This window comes from Antedon mediterranea, chromosome 5 (assembly GCF_964355755.1).
Source record: "Antedon mediterranea chromosome 5, ecAntMedi1.1, whole genome shotgun sequence".
NCBI lineage: Eukaryota > Metazoa > Echinodermata > Crinoidea > Comatulida > Antedonidae > Antedon > Antedon mediterranea.
The window spans coordinates 28,542,680-28,565,937 of record NC_092674.1 but is presented as its reverse complement, the minus strand read 5'-3'; the positions used below and the strand labels follow the sequence as shown (position 1 = coordinate 28,565,937).

Here is a 23,258-nt window from a genome sequence, read left to right as displayed (position 1 = left end):
TGCGGATAACTAAAAAGATGATGATGATTTCGTACAATCACAAGAGGTTATCCTGCAACTTCGTTGCGGATAACCAATGACTAGACATGTAACTCGTCACTTTGACGAGTTTGGTTATCCGCCGCGCAAGTGGTGCAACATTAACATTAAGGGGATAGGTTGAGGACAAAAGGAAGTGTTCACGTTGGCATTATGACCTGAACTGAAGAATATGATCTGTTGTTATTGCTGAATTTTATTATTTAAATTCATATATAGTATACACAGTATAATCTGTATCCATATCACATACAGTGTAGAATAGGTGAAATTACGGGACCCACTATTTATTGCAATTTTTAACATGTTGATGGTTTTAAAATGAAAAGCGAAGTTAGCAATTCCGAAAGCAAATTATCTCAGCAACAACGTATTAGCGTGTAGAAGAAATTTGAATACGTTAAATATTGATGCGCGCTCTTTTAAATGTAATGAATTATGACGAAAAAGATGAAAATACGACTTTTTTTATTTAACTGGCCATATGATGACGTCACAACATCCGATTGGCAACATTTTTACATAATTTCATATCTACAATCTAATAGCTTCCAGAAAAAGTTTTAATCGTGATTATCACATTTTATTCTTACGAGCTATAACAGATTAAAATTTACTGTAAAGATGAAATTGATGCCACACGTGATTTAAATTTTTAGGCATGATGACGTCAAAAAAATTAAAATATTTTTAACTCATGCGAAAGATAGTTGATTGACCTAGACAATATCAAAATCGGGGTGAAAATGGAAAACGGATAAGTGGAGATGCGCTCTATTCAATGTGATGAGCTATGACGAAAGATATAAAAATACTAAATTTTATATTCGCGTGGCCATACGATGACGTCACAATGTCCGGTTAGCCATATTAATACTTGATCCGATATCTACAACTCATCTACTTCCAGAATATGTCATCCACAAAAATTTGACCGTCTAGTTTAGAAATTACGACTGTTTAAAAAAAGGCATATTTGAAACGAATTTTTTAACCTTTTTATAAAAAACGCGCGCAAATTGTCCAATTCGACGTGCTCGTATGACGTATCTTTAAGTCGAAATTGTTTAAAATTTGGTAAAATTACTAGAAAAGGCTGGAAAAACATAAATCACGCGAAAAAAATACGTTTTCAATGCTACGTGCGCACCGCACACGTAGAAATGTGCGCACGCGTGGGAATTTTTGACATGCTTAAAACGACATGAAACGCGTAGAAAGTTGATTATAAATTAATTTTGCGCATTTTGAAATTTTAAATGTGCGTGCGCGCGTAACTTTGTGTAAAACACGCAATTTTTTTTCAACAGAAATTTAGCGCATGATATAAATTAAACTTTTGAAAAGTTTCACTTTAAAATGTTATTTGGTTTTCGACATATGTTAAATACGATAAAATCGTTAAATCGCGCGTACGTCACGTTGCGCAATTGTAAACATCATGAAAAGCTTCGCTTGACGACGTTACATAAATGTCAAAATGTTAACATAGTTAACAAAATGTTATGTTTGCGAGTTTTAGAGAAAAGCGTTACACAAAAATCATACAGAAAGAAAGAAGAAGAACTAGACATGAAACTCGTCACTTTGACGAGTTAGTTATCCGCACGACAAACGCCACGTCCACGCCATACGTTGGAATATTGCACACGGAAAAAGATTATGGCATTATGACCTGAACTGAAGACTATGATATGTTGTTATTGCTGCTGAATTCTATTATTTTGATTCATATATAGTATACACAGTGTAATCTGTATACATATCACATACAGTGTAGAATAGGGGAAATTACGGGACCCGCTATTTATTGCAATTTTTAACATGTTGATGGTTTTAAAATGAAACGCGAAGGTAGCAATTTTGGAAGGAAATTATCTCAGCAACAACATATTAACGTGTAGAAGAAATTTGAATACGTGAAATATTAATGCGCGCTCTTTTAAATGTAATGAACTATGACGCAAAAGATGAAAATACGACTTTTTTTATTTAACTGGCCATATGATGACGTCACCACATCCGATTGGCAAAATGTTCACATGATTTTGTATCTACAATCCAATAGCTTCAAGAAAACGTTTTAATCGTGATTATCACATTTTATTCTTACTAGCTATAACAGATTGAAATTTACTGTAAAGATGAAATTAATGCCACACGTAATTTAAATTTTTAGGCATGATGACGTCATAAAAATTAAAATATTTTCAACTCATGCTAAAGATAGTTCATTGACCTAGACAATATCAAAATCGGGGTGAAAATGGAAAACGGATAAGTGGAGATGCCCTCTATTAAATGTGAGGAGTTATGACAAAAGATACAAAAATCCTAAATTTCATATTCGCGTGGCCATACGATGACGTCACAATGTCCGGTTAGCCATATTAATGCATGATCTGATATCTACAACTCATCAACTTCCAGAATATGTAATAAAAATAATTTTTACCGTTTAGTTTAGAAATTACGATTGTTTAAAAAAAGGCTTAATTTTGACGAATTTTTGAAGTTTTTCATCAAAAAAGCTCGCAAATTATCATTTTCTACGTGCTCGTATGACGTAATTTGAAGTCGAAATTATTCAAAAGTTGGTAAAATTACTAGAAAAGGCTGGAAAAACATAAATCACTCGAAAAAATGACGTTTTTAACGCTACGTGTGCACCACGCGCGTAAAAATTTGCGCACGTGTGGGAATTTTTGACATGCTCAAAATGACATGAAACGCGTATAAAGTTGATTAGAAATTGATTTTTCGCATTGGAAAATTTTAAACGCGCGTGCGCGCGTAACTTTGTGTAAAACATGCCATTTTTAGTGCACAAAAAGTTAGCGCACGATATAAATTAGACTTTTGCTAAGTTTCAATTTAAATTATTATATGGTTTTTGATCTATGTTAAATACGCGAAATTCATAAAAACGCGCGTAAGTCATGTTGCGCAACTCTGACGTCATTCAATTATAGGAAAGCACAACTTCACGTGATTGCCCATATGTTGACAAAGTTATAAAATGTTAACTTTACACGTTTTAGAGATACGCTCTGCACAAAAATGACAGAAAGAAAGAAGAATAATACAGAAAAAAAAAAAGATGATGAAACAGGACAGTTACAAGGAGTTATCCGCCATAGTGCGGATAACTAATAAAAAGTTGATGATGATGATGATGATGATTTCGTACAATCACAAGAGGTTATCCTGCAACTTCGTTGCGGATAACCAATGATGATGATTTCGTACAATCACAAGAGGTTATCCTGCAACTTCGTTGCGGATAACCAATAAACACAAATATTTTTGTACTAGCCTACCATGTATAATTGGTAGGTATCGATATTACTATTTTTAGGGGTTGGTGTAAAGAGCTCAAATGTTTTGTCATTTTAAGAGGGTCTCATGGTTTACTGCAGTATAGGCCTACATTAAAACCTCTCTGATGACGTATATAATTCACTGTTCACAAACAGCTCGTTTTTGGAATTACCGTCCCTCGTGGTCGGGCTTAACTTGGATTTAAACAATGACATGGAATTGCGCATAAACCATGCTTAAGTTTAGGCCTAGGATTTTCAGGCTCTTATGACCTCCTCAAAGTAAACCAGCATGTGATCTTATTGTGACTTTTCAAAATAGGTCAAGGTTATTCCATTCCATCACAGGTAAATAAAGAAATCAAAACACTCGTTTTAATGGGTAATTTAATTTTTGTGAATCATGGCTCATATACTACAGTATAACACAGTATGAACTACAATGAGGGACTGTTGCAAATTGTATAGCAATATTGTATACATAATATCGTCATGTAATCATTATAGTACTATCAGAGATGTTCTGTAATAAACTCAATTGTTTTGTAATAACTCAATTATTCCCATTGCATTCTTATCTTAATTTTGTTGAATAATTAAATCTAAAGAAATTCCAAAATTGTTATGAAACCATATATTTTTAGTGTCATTAAGCTTTATCGAACTTGGTAAGCAAGAAGACATAATTTAGACACAATTTCTCCCATAATAAATCATTTTACTTCCTCCTCCCCATATGCAGATACAAAAGGGTGGGATATTTTGAAAATTATAATGCAAAATAGTTTGCTTTGCCATTTAAGGACCTGGTCCCAACTCCCAATCCTACTTCAAAGTCCTGGATTTGCCTCTTTCCCCCTCACCATCCTACACGACATCACCCCCCCCCCCATCCCCACTATTAAGATTGTGGTAAAATGATTCTGGTTTGTTGACATTTACAAATCATTTCGGTTAAAAAGAACATGGTAAAATTATAAACGACTTTGAGCAGAGCAGTATAAAAAAAAACCTGCCAAAATTAAAACCTTAGTACTGTAAATCATAAATGACTTTGGGCAGCAGTGTCATTATATTGTGAACAATGTTTCAAGAAAACTGAAGGTGACTTTTAGTACACTTTGTTATAAGGTGAACACAATTATTTCAGCGCTAAATGACCTTAAAAGATGAATAGAAATACGAAGAAACTGTTTAGTTGAAAAGCAGTATGTAATTTGTCTTGGGAGATCATTGAGAACTCAATGAAAATTACAGTTATAATCTGTAAAAAGCAACTGAAATCCGCATAAGGCGTTATTTATTATAGGACTTTATGTTAGGGTTAACTCTTCGTTGTAATGCTGTTTTGTAGAAAATAAATTTCTTAGAATTGAACAAAAAAGCAGACAAATTATTGAAATGAAATATAGATTAATAACATAATGTATGTACTAAATTTAAAGATGTATTGACCCGCAAAATCATGAAAAATAAAGATTTATAAAATCGGACTTTCAATAGGCCATTTTGTAGTTATTCAACTCCATTTAAAAAAAATGAAAAAAAAAATAAAACTTAAATTTAATCAAAATCCCATTGTCAGACAATTTGACTGTTTTTTGCCTTTAAATTACAGTTTTTTCAGGTAAATAATTTTGTTGCCAATCCAATTTTTGGTCAAAGTGAATAACTATTTTGTGACATAAAAATTGCATATTTAACAAAAAAATGTGTAAAAAAATTTTTTTTTCAGGACAATATATTTTTTAATTATAAAAAGTCAATCAATTTTTCAATTTTTTTAATTACAAAATGATCGGATACTGTACACTGTTTCTCTCCTTTATTTTGTTTTATATCCGACTATATTTGAATACTGTATGAAGAAAGAAATTAATAGGAGAAATCGACATTAAATTATACAATAGAGTCTTTGTTAAAGCAATGATAACTAACCACACCCATTGTGGTATGAGTAATACTCAATTAATATGTTTGAACGGTAATGAATTTCCATCTGGTACTTGATGAAATACTTGTTTATACATCTTACTAAACCAGGGTTGAAAAAATTAATTTCTTAAAAAGGAATCGTTTGTTTTATGAAATGTCGATCAGCAATTAAAGAAATGTCCGTATGATGATATTCTATGCCTCTGTACTTGATGAAATACTTGTTTATACATCTTACTAAACCAGGGTTGAAAAAATTTATTTCTTAAAAAGGAATCGTTTGTTTTATGAAATGTCGATCAGCAATTAAAGAAATGTCCGTATGATGATATTCTATGCCTCTGTACTTGATGAAATACTTGTTTATACATCTTTACTAAACCAGGGTTGAAACAATTAATTTCTTAAAAAGGAATCGTTTGTTTTATGAAATGTCGATCAGCAATAAAGAAATGTCCGTATGATGATATTCTATGCCTCTGTACTTGATGAAATACTTGTTTATACATCTTTACTAAACCAGGGTTGAAAAAAATAATTTCTTAAAAAGGAATCGTTTGTTTTATGAAATGTCGATCAGCAATAAAGAAATGTCCGTATGATGATATTCTATGCCTCTGTACTTGATGAAATACTTGTTTATACATCTTTACTAAACCAAGGTTAAGAAATTAATTTCTTTAAAAAAATGAATCGTTTGTTATCTACAGTTATTTTGTTGTTGTATAAGTAGTCGTTTTACAAAAGACTCTTGTAAAACGATCAAGAATAAAAATGTCCGGATGATGATATTGCGTGCCTCTGTACAAAAGAATCCATTATCTTGATAAGGTTACAAGTAGTATTAATTACAAAAGACTCTTGTAAAACGATCAAGAATAAAAATGTCCGGATGATGATATTGCGTGCCTCTGTACAAAAGAATCCATTATCTTGATAAGGTTACAAGTAGTATTATCAATAATGATACGCCAGAGCATACAGTACAATTTTTGTAGGTACAGTAGCATTTATGTACAGTGAGGTTTTTCCAAAAAAACTTATACTTCATTATTATCTTTTAAAAGTAAAACATTTGTTTTCTTAGAATTATTATGAACCGCTGAAAAGTCCTGAAAACAGCGGAATATGTGATCCAAGCATCGTTGACATCATGTTTTACAAAGTTCCAGAAATATTGCATAACCATCGGCTGTTTCTACGACAGCTTCAACCACGTGTGAAAGAGTGGAATGAAATTCAAAAGATTGGAGATATTTTTACATCTTCGGTAAGTTTTTTTTTATGTTACTGCCCTAATTATAATACACAAATTTTTATATATTTTTAAATGCACATAATATAAATGTGGTGGTAGTGTCTTTAGACCAGAGATTTGTATGCTCTGGTAGTATTTATAATACGGTAGATGATAATACAGTAGGTGAATAGTAGGAATTCAACAGTGTGAAATGTAGCCTAAGTCAGCCAGTTAAAGCTTGGTTCATACTTAGATACAACACAATAACGTAGGCATAAACACTGAGTTGATCAATCACAGTTCTGGATGATACATTGCATCATGATTGGTCAAATTACTTGTTGTTGGATAGGTCAAAGTTGAAAACCTTTACTGAAAGAACTAAAATGCGACCTGCTGTAGTTCTTTTTCAGGTACTGTTCAGGTTGTGTTTTCACAAGTGAATTTAAGCCCTATTTCTCTTCAGTCCCTTTTTCCTCTGTCAACTAAAAAAATGTATGATTGGATATTGATAAAAATATTAGTCAGCATCTCGGAATTTTTCTTTTTTCATTTCAATGGTTTTATGTTCCACTACTGTAGTTCTTTTTCAGGTACTAAGATTGTGTTTTTATACTGTAAGTGAATTTAAGCCCTAATTCTCTTCAGTCCCTTTTCAGTCAACTAAAAAAAAGATTGGATATTGATAAAAATATTAGTCAGCATCTCGGAATTTTCCTTTTTTCATTGGTTTTATGTTACAAAAAGTACAGTTAGTTCAGAATCAATAAACCTGAACAACCTCCTATTAAATTATCTCGTTACTATTGGCAATTGAGAAACTAACAATTTATCCTGATTGGCTGCCGATAATTGATTGATAAGACACGTTGCCTTGCTCTTAAACACCAACGATGTATCGTGACTTGAAATTCAATTTGTCTTTTGATTGTAATTCTTCCAAGATTCTCATTAAGTTTGTTCGATTAATTTATTCATACATTTTATTGATACTTAAACTTAGCATGAAACTGGTCTACAATGGGTTAATGTACGCTAGTGCTAGTGTTAGTTGTATAGCCTGTTTTGGCTAAACTGTTATACTGTATTTTAAAATGAGACTTAGTTTTTATATAAGCACGATAAACTATTAATTTAGTTTACCTCATTCTGTAATGGGGGAGTTTGTACTCGCTGTTGGATGAGTATGAAATTAATATTTATATATATTTTTTACAAGTTTTTAATTAATTTTTAAAAGATTGCAATATTTACATTAGATAATTAATAACACTGTATAATTAATAAATCCAAAGGCAAATTACTGAAAAATTGACAATGCTGTGGGTATCAGTGGCTGGATCTCAATGGAGATACAAAATGACAATGCTGTGGGTATCAGTGGCTGGATCTTAATGGAGATACAAAATTGACAATGCTGTGGGTATCAGTGGCTGGATCTCAATGGAGATACAAAAAAAAAAAGCTTTGTTCACACAGACCAAGTATTTTAGTATGGGTAAAACTTTGTTAATGACTGTTCACACTAGCAACTCATTCCAAATGAATCCCGGCTTAGGATGAACACATAGGTTGAATGGTAATAAAAGAGGAATTTCCAATCAATCCCCACAATGTTGTTGTTAAAGGTAATAAACATACTGTTAGGGACCATATCAAATTATTCTACTGTGGTTACTGCATTTACACTAGGATGAAACGACCGAAGATAAATAGATAATATGCATTTTTCATACTGTACATATTAAACAAAAGAAATCTAACAAGTTTTCATCCTATTGGTTGAGAGATTGAGAGCAACAATATATCATGACAATACGATTTTAAAACGATTTTAGTGTTTTTATTAATCATAGCATCATTGGATTAGGTTTTAATAAATATTATTTTTAATATTTAGCAAGTATTTTGTGGGTAATCCTAAACACACACACCATAAACAATCCAACATCATACATTATTGCAGTAAAAATTTAATTACTGCAGTATAATAATTTTGATATGGTCCCTTAGGAATTAAATGACTTATGTCATGACTACATAATAACGAAGGAAGAGTTTTTTAATTAATAAATCTAAACTGATTTACTAATTTAGAAATGTTTGGTTTAGATAAATTTCAGTACATATGATTAAACAAATAAAGGCTTTTGTAGGCTTTACAAATCTACACTAAAGGTATGACTATTCTGTCAGTAATTGTTAATGCTAATGCATCCCTTGTCCCATAGGAGTATTTATGTTAAATCAAGTTTTGTCGAGGCAAAGTAGTCTGCTGACCTTGTCACACACAATCTTTACAAATTGTTAAATTTTTATTTTCATTAAAAAAAATGATCAGTAATTTTCTTTTATCGCAGTTACGATATGCTATCTATTTTTTTTAATCATAAAATTTAAAGGAGCAGTATAACAACATTTAAACATTTCTACAAATACTGTCTCAATTACATTTTTACGGTTTACTTGGTTGTGGCACTGCTTGGTTCAAATCGTGTCAGAGTTAAATGATTTTGTTTCAAACACTCCATCAATGTATAGTACATACAGTACATAAACCATTAAATCTGCTAATTAATAGACAATTTAGAGTATCTGGCGTATATCTCATTGCAAAGCTTGGTTCCTCACTATCGACGCAACAGAACACAAATCTACGCAACGTCAGAAAATGGCCTTCCAATAACTGTGTTTGCCCCGTCTGCGTGAAATCAAACCTGCGATATTTGCAGCATTGTTGCGTCGTCGGTTCTCACTTGTGATTACGCAATACAGCACTTTGTGTCGATACGTCGCTGCGTTGCGTTACATTGAGTCGCTAGTGGGAACCACGCTTAATGCTGTTATATAATAAACTGTATACTTCCAGCATGTAATAATATATTAATATGATAATATATTTATATGATTGCAACATCAGTTGTTGAGCAAATTTCATTCCATACTATGATAGCAATTATTATAGAAATTAGGAATATGAATATTTATATTCAAACATACTTGGCTTTGTATGAGTAATACGAGACACACCCATACATACATTTAGGGTATTGTGATATTAGACAGCAGTTTAGAATAATGATAATTATGCACATCTAGTTTATTGGTTATTTTTATGTAAACGGTATCTTTTATGACAAAGTGTACAGTATAGATAATTCAATTTTTAGGAATATTAATTTCAAAACAGCCAAGGAAGAAGCGGTCCCGGATAATAATATGTATAGTGCCTAATAGAGGTTTTACAACATTAGGCACTTTATATTATGAATCCAGGCTATTATTGTGTTTTAATTTTGTCGACTACTGACTGCTAGGCCTTTGCCTTTAAAAAACCTTGTTTACCACCATTTTAAAAATATTATTTTACAAAATTTAAAAGAAATAAAATTACTGAAGTTATATTTTCCTTATATAGAAATTACTTTAATTAGAGAAACAGAAAAAAGTTGTATTTTCCTTATATTTTCTATTATATAAATGTGTGTAGCAGTGGCTGGATCTCAATGGAGATACAAATAAAAGCAAAGAACTAAATCAAAACGATACTAGACATGTAACTCGTCACTTTGACGAGTTTGGTTATCCGCCGCGCAAGTGGTGCAACATTAACATTAAGGGGATAGGTTGAGGACAAAAGGAAGTGTTCACGTTGGCATTATGACCTGAACTGAAGAATATGATATGTTGTTATTGCTGAATTTTATCTATATATAAATTCATATATAGTATACACAGTATAATCTGTATCCATATCACATACAGTGTAGAATATGTGAACTTACGGGACCCGCTATTTATTGCAATTTTTAACATGTTGACGGTTTTAAAATGAAACGCGAAGGTAGCAATTCCGAAAGGAAATTATCTCAGCAACAACGTATTAGCGTGTAGAAGAAATTTGAATACGTGAAATATTGATGCGCGCTCTTTTAAATGTAATGAATTATGACGCAAAAGATGAAAATACGACCTTTTTTATTTAACTGGCCATATGATGACGTCACAACATCCGATTGGCAACATTTTAACATAATTTCGTATCTACAATCCAATAGCTTCCAGAAAAAGTTTTAATCGTGATTATCACATTTTATTCTTACGAGCTATAACAGATTAAAATTTACTGTAAAGATGAAATTGATGCCACACGTGATTTCAATTTTTAGGCATGATGACGTCATAAAAATTAAAATATTTTTCACTCATGCGAAAGATAGTTGATTGACCTAGACAATATCAAAATCGGGGTGAAAATGGAAAACGGATAAGTGGAGATGCGCTCTATTCAATGTGATGAGCTATGACGAAAGATACAAAAATCCTAAATTTTATATTCGCGTGGCCATACGATGACGTCACAATGTCCGGTTAGCCATATTAATACCTGATCCGATATCTACAACTCATCTACTTCCAGAATATGCCATCCACAAAAAGTTGACCGTCTAGTTTAGAAATTACGACTGTTTAAAAAAAGGCATATTTTAAACGAATTTTTTAACCTTTTCATAAAAAACGCGCGCAAATTGTCCAATTCGACGTGCTCGTATGACGTATCTTTAAGTCGAAATTGTTAAAAATTTGGTAAAATTACATGAAAAGGCTGGAAAAACATAAATCACGCGAAAAAAATACGTTTTCAATGCTACGTGCGCACTGCACACGTAAAAATGTGCGCACGCGTGGGAATTTTTGACATGCTTAAAACGACATGAAACGCGTAGAAAGTTGATTATAAATTAATTTCGCGCATTTTGAAATTTTAAATGCGCGTGCGCGCGTAACTTTATGTAAAACACGCAATTTTTTTTCAACAGAAAGTTAGCGCATGATATAAATTAAACTTTTGCAAAGTTTCACTTTAAAATGTTATTTGGTTTTCGACATATGTTAAATACGAGAAAATCGTTAAATCGCGCGTACGTCACGTTGCGCAATTGTAAACATCATGAAAAGCTTCGCTTGACGACGTTACATAAATGTCAAAATGTTAACATAGTTAACAAAATGTTATGTTTGCAAGTTTCAGAGAAAAGCGTTACACAAAAATCATACAGAAAGAAAGAAGAAGAATAAAAAGTTGTTGATGATGATGATGATGATGATGATGATTTCGTACAATCACAAGAGGTTATCCTGCAACTTCGTTGCGGATAACCAAAAAGTAAAACAGCCAGAAAAATTAGCAGAGTTAGCTCTTCATCAGTGCAAGTTATTATTATATAAGATACACCTTCTTTTTAGTTCTTCAGCAAAAAGAGGAAATAAGTCTGGCCTACTTAAAAATTGCTTTTACAGCTTTAGCTTCGGAATGGTATGGTGAAAAGACTGCCAATACCTTTATATGCAATGCTAATTTATGGGGCACAGATGCTGGCTAAGGGTGCTGCATGCAGAGAGCCCAGTATTACTATTATCTACTGTACTATCTTTCATATATTACTTTTTTCATATATTAGCTATGGAAAAGAAAGGCTATTAAATTAAACTTTTATATATTAACATTAATATTGATTTCGCCATGCAAACCTTTAAACAATATATTACTACTATTTTTGTAAATAATAAAAAAGGGGTATTTTTTAGATGTGTGTATCATATAATAATAATAATAATAATAATAAACTAGACATGTAACTCGTCACTTTGACGAGTTAGTTATCCGCACGACAAACGCCACGTGCACGTCATACGTTGGAATATTCCACACAGAAAACCATTATGGCATTATGACCTGAACTGATGAATATGATAATAGTTGTTAGTGCTGAATTCTGTCAATTTTGTGTCATATAGTATATAGTACAAACAGTATAATCTGTATATATATTATATACAGTGTAGAATAGGTGAAATTACGGGACCCGCCATTTATTTCAATTTTTAACATGGAGACGGTATCAAAATGAAACACTAAGGTAGCAATTTCGGAAGGAAATTATCTCGGCAACAACATATTAATGTGTAGAAGAAATTAAAATACGTAAAATATTGATGCGCGCTCTTTTAAATGTAATGAATTATGACGCAAAAGATGAAAATACGACTTTTTTTATTTAACTGGCCATATGATGACGTCACAACATCCGATTGGCAAAATTTTCACATGATTTCCTATGTGCAATCAAATAGCTTCTAGAAAACGCTTTAATCGTGATTATCAGATTTTATTCTTACGAGCTATAACAGATTAAAATTTACTGTAAAGATGAAATTAATGCCACACGTAATTTAAATTTTTAGGCATGATGACGTCACAAAAATTAAAAAAAAGTTAATTCATGCGAAAGATAGTTGATTGACCTACACAATATTAAAATCGGGGTGAAAATGATAAACGAATAAGTGGAGAAGCGCTCTATTAAATGTGATGAGCTATGAAGAAAGATACAAAAATCCTAAATTGTATATTCGCGTGGCCACACGATGACGTCACAATGTCCGGTTAGCCATATTAATACATGATCCGATATCTGCAACTCATCAACTTCCAGAAAATGTCATTTTTTCATTGTCATTCAAAGTTGACCGTGCAGTTTAGAAATTACGACTGTTTAAAAAAAGGCATAATTTTGACGAATTTTTGAACTTTTTCATCAAAAACGCGCGCAAATTGTCCAATTCGACGTGCTCGTATGACGTAACTTTAAGTCGAAATTGTTTAAAAGTTGGTAAAATTACTAGAAAAGGCTGGAAAAACATAAATCACGCGAAAAAAATATGTTTTCCACGCTACGTGCGCACCGCACACGTTAAAATTTGCGCACGCGTGGGAATTTTTGACATGCTTAAAATGACATGAAACGCGTAGAAAGTTGATTATAAATTAATTTTGCGCATTTTGAAATTTTAAATGCGCGTGCGCGCGTAACTTTGTGTAAAACACGCAATTTTTTTTCAACAGAAAGTTAGCGCATGATATAAATTAAACTTTTGAAAAGTTTCAATTTAAAATGTTATTTGGTTTTTGACCTATGTTAAATACGAGAAAATCGTTAAATCGCGCGTAAGTCACGTTGCGCAATTGTAAACATCCTGAAAAGCTTCGCTGCACAACTTCATATGAATGAAGATATGTTGAGAAAGTTACGAAATGTTATGTTTGCAAGTTTTACAGATACGGGTGACACAAAATTTACAGAAAGAAAGAAGATAAAGAAAAAAAAGATGATGATGATTTCGTACAATCACAAGGAGTTATCCTGCAACTTCGTTGCGGATAACTAATAACATTTATAAAGCGCAAGAGACAAAGGTTTCAAAGCGCTGTGTTTTCCAAGATCTGTGCAAGTAGTAGCGTGTGATTATGCTTCTCTGAAGAGATGAGTTTTGAGTTTACCATACCGTAGTTATTATTTATAAAAAACCCATCATCATTTTCATATGAGGTCCACCTGAGTATCTGAGTATAATATAGTAGTAATCTTCTGAAATCTGTATAGTCAGCATTTGTCAAAGTACGGGAGAAATTAATTCTACAGTTCAGTTTCAGTAATCGTTATTAATATTAATATAATGCAGGATATAAATTAATAATATTTAGCTTCATCATAAATTAGAATTATCAGCGTTATTAAGACATTTTTATAATGCCGGCAGAAAAAAAAATTTAATGATACAATTTATTATGAAGCTAACTATTATTAATGTATCCCTCCCAGTGTATACATTAAATACACATATACTGTGATATATGATAATACATTAATTTACTTTAACCCTCAGTGTTTGGATATTATATCAAAAAAATGAGAAAATTTGGTAAAATAGTAGTAATATGTCCTTTGAAGGTTTACATGGAAAAATCAATATGTTGATAAAAAAGTTTGTAGTAAACCACATTATAGTTCTGAAAAGAACTGTTGAGTTTCTCGACATTTCGATCAATATGCTTTATCGTCCTCTGGAGTGAGAATGCAGGAATATAAGGGAAATTGGATGGAACTGGTGTGTCGAAAGCTAAAACAATGGCATGGTTCTCACTGGGCAGAATAGATAAAAATTAGTAGTAGTTAGTAAATTCAATGTGGTCCGTGTATAATCCCACCCCATAAATTGTTACCCTTAGTCTAATAACCGGGGACTATTCTCCTGTCAGATATGGTAATAAAATAGCATTGTTTAAATCATTTTGAATATAATATTAATTTTTTTTTTAATTAGTTGGAATTATAGATCTTCCAAACAATGTCTTAGGAAATTGCTTATGTATATTTGTGTGCAACACATTGAAAAGTATCACATATCTGATTGGCAAATCCCAACTTGGCATTTATGAGATTTTTAATGAGATCATTGCAATAAAGGAAATAAATAAGGTGACCTACATTCAGTCACATCTCCATGGTAACGCCTCTCCAATCTACATCAGAGGCTGCATAGTTAAGTTGGGGTATGTAGCGGTCGTTAATAACCTCAAGGATGTGGCGTGGAGATGCGAAACCCCAATGCCTAGTTCACACGAAAGGCGTAGGCTACACAAGGCGTATGCCGAGAGATCTTGGCAAAATTGGTCTGTTTCTGCAGTATTGTTGAACAGTTACTGCAGCAACTGAAACTTGCATACTGTGTTATATCCAAAAAGAAATAGTATAAAAAATATATATTCCAAAAGCAAAAAGTTTTTTTTTCATACATGAAAAAAAGTACTATTAAACGATCGTTTAATAAGTGTGTACTATTGCACGCCATGTGATCCACAATCGTCCAATCAAGTGGCAGGAATTTATTTAGGTGTTATATAATATTGTTTATGACATACTTGGGTGACAAATTTTAAAATCGTTTTTCATTTTTATCGATTGTTGATTTTATAACAATATTAATAATCATAATACATTTCGGAATAAACATTTCAATGGGAGAATTCATCTAAGTTGAAACCGATAACAACAATTGAAATTATATTTGATCTATTGATTATCTAATTATCTTCTTTCTTTCTTTTTACAGTTTACGAAGCAAAGCTTATTGGATACTTACACTTCGTTTATCAATAACTTTAGTCGAGCAAAAGAACTTATATCAAAAGCATCGGCCAAACCAGCATTCAACAAGTTTCTTGATGTAAGTAAACTTGGTATAACCATAGAGCAAAGAAAAAGTGCCTTGCTTTATGTTAAAACTAGCAAGAAACATACACATTTACATTTATGGTCATAACTTTTTCATATATGGTCGTAACTTTTCCATATTTGTTCCAAACTTTTCCATATATGGTCTTATGGGTTCCACATCAGCCCAAAAGATCATCTTGTACTTTTGTATTAGTATTTACTGTTGAATGCTACCTAATGATATAATATCAAAAATGCATTTAAACAATTTACTAAACAAGATGACAAAATACTTTATAAAGTATATTTTGCCCTTTGCAGACTTATTTACAATCTCCCTGTGATGCAGACACTTTTGCATTATAAAGATATCTATATAAAAGTGTTTAATATGGTTTTGCAATTACTGGTGTTAGTATCTATTATAAATTGTATATGTAACACTTTTTTAGGATCGTATGAGAGAGAATAAAGAAAAACTGAGTGTTGATGACCTTATCATAAAACCTGTTCAACGAATTCCACGTTATGAGCTTATTATTAAGGTAAGTGTATATAGTTATTAATGAAAAAAGAACACTATCACAAATAAGGGCCGTAGCCACCAGTACAGTTGGTAAGGTTTCAACCTGACCTTTTTTTCACAACGGTCTTTGACAATCCTATGGCTTGAACAGAGATTGTTCCCTTTTTTAAATTTCTTGTGGCTACATCACTGTAAATAAGCTTCTTGGGATTAATCATCAGATAATTGGATTGAATTTTAATCATTACTGGATTAAATTGTTATTGATTTCAATCTTTCAATACCAAATTTTTGTCCAAATGTGTATCATATTGGAATGTTCCAATTTCTGTATCAACTATTTTTAGTTTGAAACAGGTAAAATGGATTACTAAATAAATCGGTTGATTCTGATTACATAACCCAAAGAAATGAGTTCTGGTTCGATCACAAACCATAGTCGTGTATGGATTACAATGCTGGGGTTTTTGGGACTTAATAATCACTGATATGATTTAAAACGTGGTAGTGTAGTTTGTCGTAGGAAAAACAAATTGATTTTGTGATTGCTACAGCAAGGTCTAAATGCATTTCTATTCAATTGTTTGCATATAATCTGTTACACCAAAGCAATCTAACAACAGGACACTGAGCTCGTCTGGCTAAGATAGGAACAGTCCATTGGTATTATGTCTGGCTGCAACAAAACAGTACTGTACTATGTACATATTCTCCATAGCGCACAGTGTCTGTCAGGGGGTGTGGAACTGATCGTGTCGCAGCCACAGGTAAACCCTTTGATCTCTGGAGCTGACCATTGGTTATAGTAATAGTTGAGCAATTATCAACTATAAATATTCTGCAATTTAAATACATTGTTTGTGAAACTGTGTATTCTCATTTTCTGCTGGTATAATTAGATTTGGTAATGAATTCTAGTACTTAAAAGTATATTAGCATATTGAAGTCTTTGTGTAAATACTTAAAATAGAATTAATTGTAACAGTGGCATAATCAATATATAATGAACGAACTGCTCTTTAAGACAACTGGGCCCAAGATTAATGCAGACCAATGAATATGCAATAATCTAACTGCTAAACCAAACCAAAGGCTATGAGCAAAGCGGATGTTTCATGGTGTGTAGGAAACCCCCCTTGTTGTATTGCAAGGATGTCTACATTGGTAAATTTTGCCCTGGTTTTTAATTTGGCTGCAAGATCTATTGTTGGCCTGTTGGTTTTTATAAATCTGATTGAGGAATGAAAAATAAATGTCTGCTTCTGCTGAAATGAGGTATACACGTTATACTGCATAAGTTTATGAGACAGACTGCAATAAACGGTGTGTAGTATACCCAGAAAACTGGCTATAATTGCATGTATAAATAGCAAACTGAATGCAGTTACTGCAGGAGAATAATTTTGACATTTACTGTGGTATATCATTTTAAATTGTATTTTTTATTACTGTATATTCTTGGTTATAATCCCATCCCTAACTTTATGTCTGATCATATCCCAGTTATAGTCCCAGTATTGACTTTTGGTCTGGATGTAGGCCTCTCTCTAGTCAGTTCAGATGAGTTTTTACAAGAAATGCTTTATACCAATCAATTTTTTTCTGAACCGGGGCTTTCCCTTTTAATATAGTCCTACCCCAACAGTTGGCCCAATTTCGTGTTCTAAAGAGGTGCGGATTATACCAGAGGATACAGTATTTATTTCTTATTTAATAGTTCACAGAGAAAATAAAATAGTTATCCTAATGGTAAATTGTCTCTTGCATAATATTCAATTTCAAATGATGTCTTGTGCCTAACACTGCCTCTGGTTATATATTATCTGCATGTTATACTTTAAGTAGCTCATAACATGATTCATCAAATACAGATAAGAGAGGTTTTTTTTAATCAAAGATTTGTCGTTAAGCATAAATTATGCACATATATTGTTGATATTCGTTTTCTCTTTTTATTTTGTTGCAATTAAACTAATTAAATATGATTAATAAACACAAAAAGTTGGTTTTAAATTATTAAAAAAATATATAATCACATTGAATTAAAGCAGTTCTAACATAAAAATAAAGCATTTCTTGAATTTTTAAGAGCAAGGAAAGTGCAGATCTTTTTGCAATTTTTTTTGGAGGGGAGAAGAAAAGGGGAAACATAACAGGGACAGGGGCGAAGTTTTTTAAAATATTTTGACTGGCAGATAATTCTTTTATCCATTTAATTGAAATAATATAAAAGTATTAGGCTCAAACATAATTGAATGAATGAAAAAAATGTTGTTTATCTTGAATTATTTGTTTACTCACTAAACATGTTTCCCTATAAATGCCAAAGTGAACTCCAGTGATACTGATATTAAGGATTGAACATTATACAAATAGTTTAAATACCTCTCAAATTTGTACTGTATTATATAATATTGGGAACATTTTCAGTTTTGTTATAGTTGGGGCAGGTGGGGGTGTAGTGGAGGAACACCCCACTGAGCCAAAGTTGAATTACTCGACCTACTTGCTATATTATCGCCAGCATTTCTTGCTTTTTTTATTCGATTTCTGTAATTGTATCAAAACATAAGTGTATTTTCATGTTACCTGTTTTTGTGTCTAATTGATGTTATGAAGGTGGTGCCAAATTTGTTTTAAGTATGTCACAATTGAGAAGGCACTGAATCATGATTTATAGAAGCGTGTTCGTGTATAATTCAGCACATCAAATGAAATCTTGACCAAAGTGAGAATTTATCCCAAACTAATTGTAGCATAAGGTAGAATTATCTATCAAATACATAACAACCCATTTACATATTTGGGTCTTCCAAGAAAAATTAATCTTGGTATTGTAAAGTAGTTGGTGAGGAACTTTCTTTCATTACTGGTCCGTTATTAGAATAAACACCCCGCTTTGAATAAATGCCTCCCGCGAATAAAGGCTCCCCCATAGAACATAATTTTCAATAAACACCCCTCGAATAAATTATTTATTTCCTCAAATAAACACCATGCTACATGCATTATACACATAACACATAACTATTTATAGTAGAATTCATTGATTGACATGATCTACAATTTACAAAGAATTTTGATACAATTTTTAATGTATTTTATCACTTCTTAATATTAATTGTGTTATATTTTTTCCAATCTAGGCGGTATTTTTTATTTGATTATACATGTTTATTACACCCAAAAAAATAAACGTCCCACCCCACATAAAACCCCCTTAACAATAAACGTCCCGGGCAGTTTATTCGCTTAAATAAAATAAATATATATATATATAAATATATTATCTCAACTATAAAAATAGATTTGAAAAGAGAAAAAGTGCAATTGTTTTTTTCTCGTTTTATGTTGGCGAAAGTGAATTACTCGATTAAAACTACAAAATGGCCTTTTATTCATCTTTATTTCTTTGGGGGACAATATATTTTTAACATTTTAAATTAAGGATGATTCAAACAGTATATTTTTAGATGTTAATGATGTCTATTAAACTTGTTTGTCTGAACGTAGTTTCGAAGAAAAAGTGCTAATGATAAAGTATACCTGTCGTTCACAATAAAACCAACCATTTGAAATAGATTGTTGTAATATGGTTGTTAAGCTGTCTACACTATCAAACTAGTGTGATGTGCCCAAATATGGTAGTGATATGCCCAAATATGGTAGTGATATGCCCAAATATGGTAGTGATATATGGGCACATCACATTTTGTTGTCACATACTGTAGAGTTTGATAGTGTAGACAGAAATTTAAAACTGTAATGACGGATTGCGTTTGTGCTATTAATAACCGTTTTTTATGGCAATGTTCTTCAGGGTGAACCAAATGTGAAACATTTAAAACAACGTCATAATATTTATATTTTGGAATGTTTTATTTATTGTCTATCAACTAGTGTGAACATCGAAACTGGATCGAACAACCGTTATTTTGCCGATGTTATTTCTTCTGTGACCTATTTATTATTGTTGTGTCTTTGCAGATGGTGTTGTAGAAAACAACTTCTGTATTTATTTGTGTTACCACTGAAAAGCTACTATAGGAATCTCAATCTCTGCACATCATCACCAGTTTTCCTTATTCTATGCCAACACCTTTTGATAACAGATTCCCCATTTTCAAAGTATTCTACCCTATTAGGGCCAAGTCAGTTATTTTGTTTATATAAAAAATGTTCTAAAACATTTACCTTTAAACAGGTAAAGAATGTATAATATAATATATTAGCAATTAAGATTTTGGATATTGGCCAACAACACAAGTTACCAGCTGTGCTAAAGCAAAGAATAAATTTGTAATTTGGAAGTTGTCTCAAGAATTTCTGGGTACAGCTTCTGAAAAACCCATATTTTTCTCGATTCCTGTGTTCAGAACCCCAATAGAATTATTTCAATTCAAATAAACATTTATTTTTTTCATTTTAGAATTAAAATTATTACATTATAAAGTCTGATGAGATTTTCTTTTAAAGAAAAAAAAAATTTGAATAAATCATAATGTATAACTATAAAATGGTGATTAACGTGTCGGGTTGTCCACATAGTTTAAGTGTTTTGCTCATGGTTTGTACATACAGTATGTATGTGCTGTGTAACTCTGGTTGATAACTCAAATCAATCAATTTATTTGGCTCATCTTTTAAAAACATGTGCTGTTTTGTTTTTAGTCTTATAGCTGATAGCGCAATCTGATTTTTCTCTGTATGACTCAACGAGCTCTATACTTATTACGTAAAAACATCGCCTAAGTATTGAATCTTTTCATATCCAATTCTAAAAATGGTTCACAAACAAAGTCGTAAAATGATCGTTAAGAACGGTTCCAAAATTTCTAAAGATAGAATTCTGTTAAGAGAATAGAAATTTTGCGACAATTATGTTTCTTCTCCTAAAATGACACTATTTGTAAATACGTAGCTTCTTAATTGATGTCAATTAAACTTTGAGTTGATCGCTTTATCTTTTTTTAGCTTAATTGTTGTCATCCCAACAACAGAGCTGTCAAAAATAGCTGTCAATTATAAAATAACATTTCCTCTTGAATAAAGTTTGATAATTCTGCAAAGGAATTTGCGACGTGCTAGGCCTAAACTTCCATTGCTATGTTCTGGTATTTTTTTTCAGATCTCAATTAAGTTCTGTCTACACTTTCTATCAAACTTTATGTGACAACAAAATGTGATGTGTCCATATATGGACACGATGATGTCATCTTATATTTGAGCACATCACAAACAAGTTTGATAGTGTAGACAGATCTTTATAAGAATCTTTGCATTAGAGACCATACTTGCTTTTTTATTGATTTAATGTAATTTTGTTAGGGCCCGTTTATACAATCACACTAAATCAACAAGCATCAACATTGGCGTGTTGTATAAACAGTCATGGACTCACTACTAGCATGTTGTTCATACCTCTAGCCCACCGAGCTTGCCGCTGATGGCTAGGGGTGGATTCAAGCTTTTTGAGTACTTAGCTCCCTGATGCAAAGCTACTGTACCCTATACACAAAAAATTTACATTTAGAATATAAGCATATTAAATTAATAATACACATATTATGCATCTTGACATAAAATGGCAATAACCTGACCTTGGATGGATACAGAAAGTGTTAGATAAATTATTATTAGGAATACTGTAATGGCATTGAACTTGTTGAGAAATACTAGAATTAAGCTCAGTTGGCTATAAATGATGGATTGGATATTCTGTGTGTGTTGAACCATGGATGCTTTTCGATGCTTAAATTACACAAGCAATCTCAAGACTTTATTACTGGCTTTATGCATGCCTAGTGAAGGGGTTTTTGTGGGTGTAAATTCATTAGTTCCTTAAAAAAGATTTTGTTTTCACAGATTAGAGGGGGAATACCCTGACATCCACAATATTAGCATAATAAAGATCACTGGCATGATTTAATACATACTTGCCACGGATGATGATATTTTTTCTTTTTTTAAATTGTTTTATTTATCCATTTTAAAATCCTCCCTCCCATTGCTAACTAACCCCTCTGCATCGCTATTCCAATTTTAATCCGGGTACTCATACTCGTTTACCGCTGCCACCATGTATCATGTTTACTGTAACAATACTAGGCTATAACAATGAGGCACAACAATGATGTTCATGTATATCCATTTAATACTGTAACACTCGTGAACAACAACATACAGAACAGCATGGTCTAAATGAACTTTGACCACATATGTGCCGCCACACATGCCTTATCATAATGGTCACATAACACCCTCCACCAGCCTAGTGTTGTCTTGCCCCTTTTGCCTAAAACCACATATATAGGATATAAAGTAGAACCACTTTTGGGATATCACTATATTAGAGGACACCCCTAATCAGGGAACACATTCCGTAAAACAAACATGGGGGAAATTTATGTTTCAACCACTATAACCCCTATTTATCTGACATCTCCTATAAGCCTATTCATTTAAAGATAGAGGTTACAGTATATTGTAGAAAGAACTTTAAAAACGTGACAAATATTAATTGCTTTATGTATAATGTGTAGTCTTATTGCATAGCAATTGATATTATATCACATTTGGCCACAGGATAAAATAAACCAAAGATTCTTTACATGAGAGACATGATAATATGACATATTAGGGTTAATTTTATACCACAATTACAAAAAAAGGTTAAGTCAGAATAAAACCACAGATATTGATATCCTGTGGAATTTGGTTGCTGGCATGGCACACAAATGTGGTTTATATTTAATTCATATTGAGGAGTACAGTATTTTACTAACAGTAAAGCAGTGAGATGTAGCCATTATAAGAAATAAAGATGTGCAGTTTTCGCAAGGAAAGGGAACAGTCTCTGTTAAAGTCACTGAGTTGTCAAAGGCCTCTGAAAAAGTGGTCAGGTTGAAACCTTACCAACTTACTGGTGGCTACATACCTGTAAAGTTATCTACATTAGAGTACATATACAGTAGTCCAATACATAATAAGTTTTACCAGAAAAGGCAACTCCATACGCATATGTATTTCAGGTTTTTTTTAGACAACGTAATACTGTATTTGCAATTTCACAGTGAGAGATATTGACATACAGAGTATCCATTCTTAAATATGCTACTAGTTAAAATTGATAACAAAAT

At 32.0% G+C, this 23,258-nt stretch overlaps 1 protein-coding gene across 1 annotated transcript in view; it reads left to right on the top strand.

The window, feature by feature from the left end:
* LOC140050256 (rho guanine nucleotide exchange factor 17-like) overlaps positions 1–23,258 on the top strand; it is a 60,736-nt gene that overhangs the window by 22,163 nt on the left and 15,315 nt on the right. Inside the window, exons 3-5 of the mRNA XM_072095369.1 lie at positions 6,382–6,564; positions 15,490–15,603; positions 16,046–16,138. Of these exons, the coding sequence (XP_071951470.1) occupies positions 6,382–6,564; positions 15,490–15,603; positions 16,046–16,138 (390 nt within the window). The remainder of the gene's footprint in view (positions 1–6,381; positions 6,565–15,489; positions 15,604–16,045; positions 16,139–23,258) is intronic.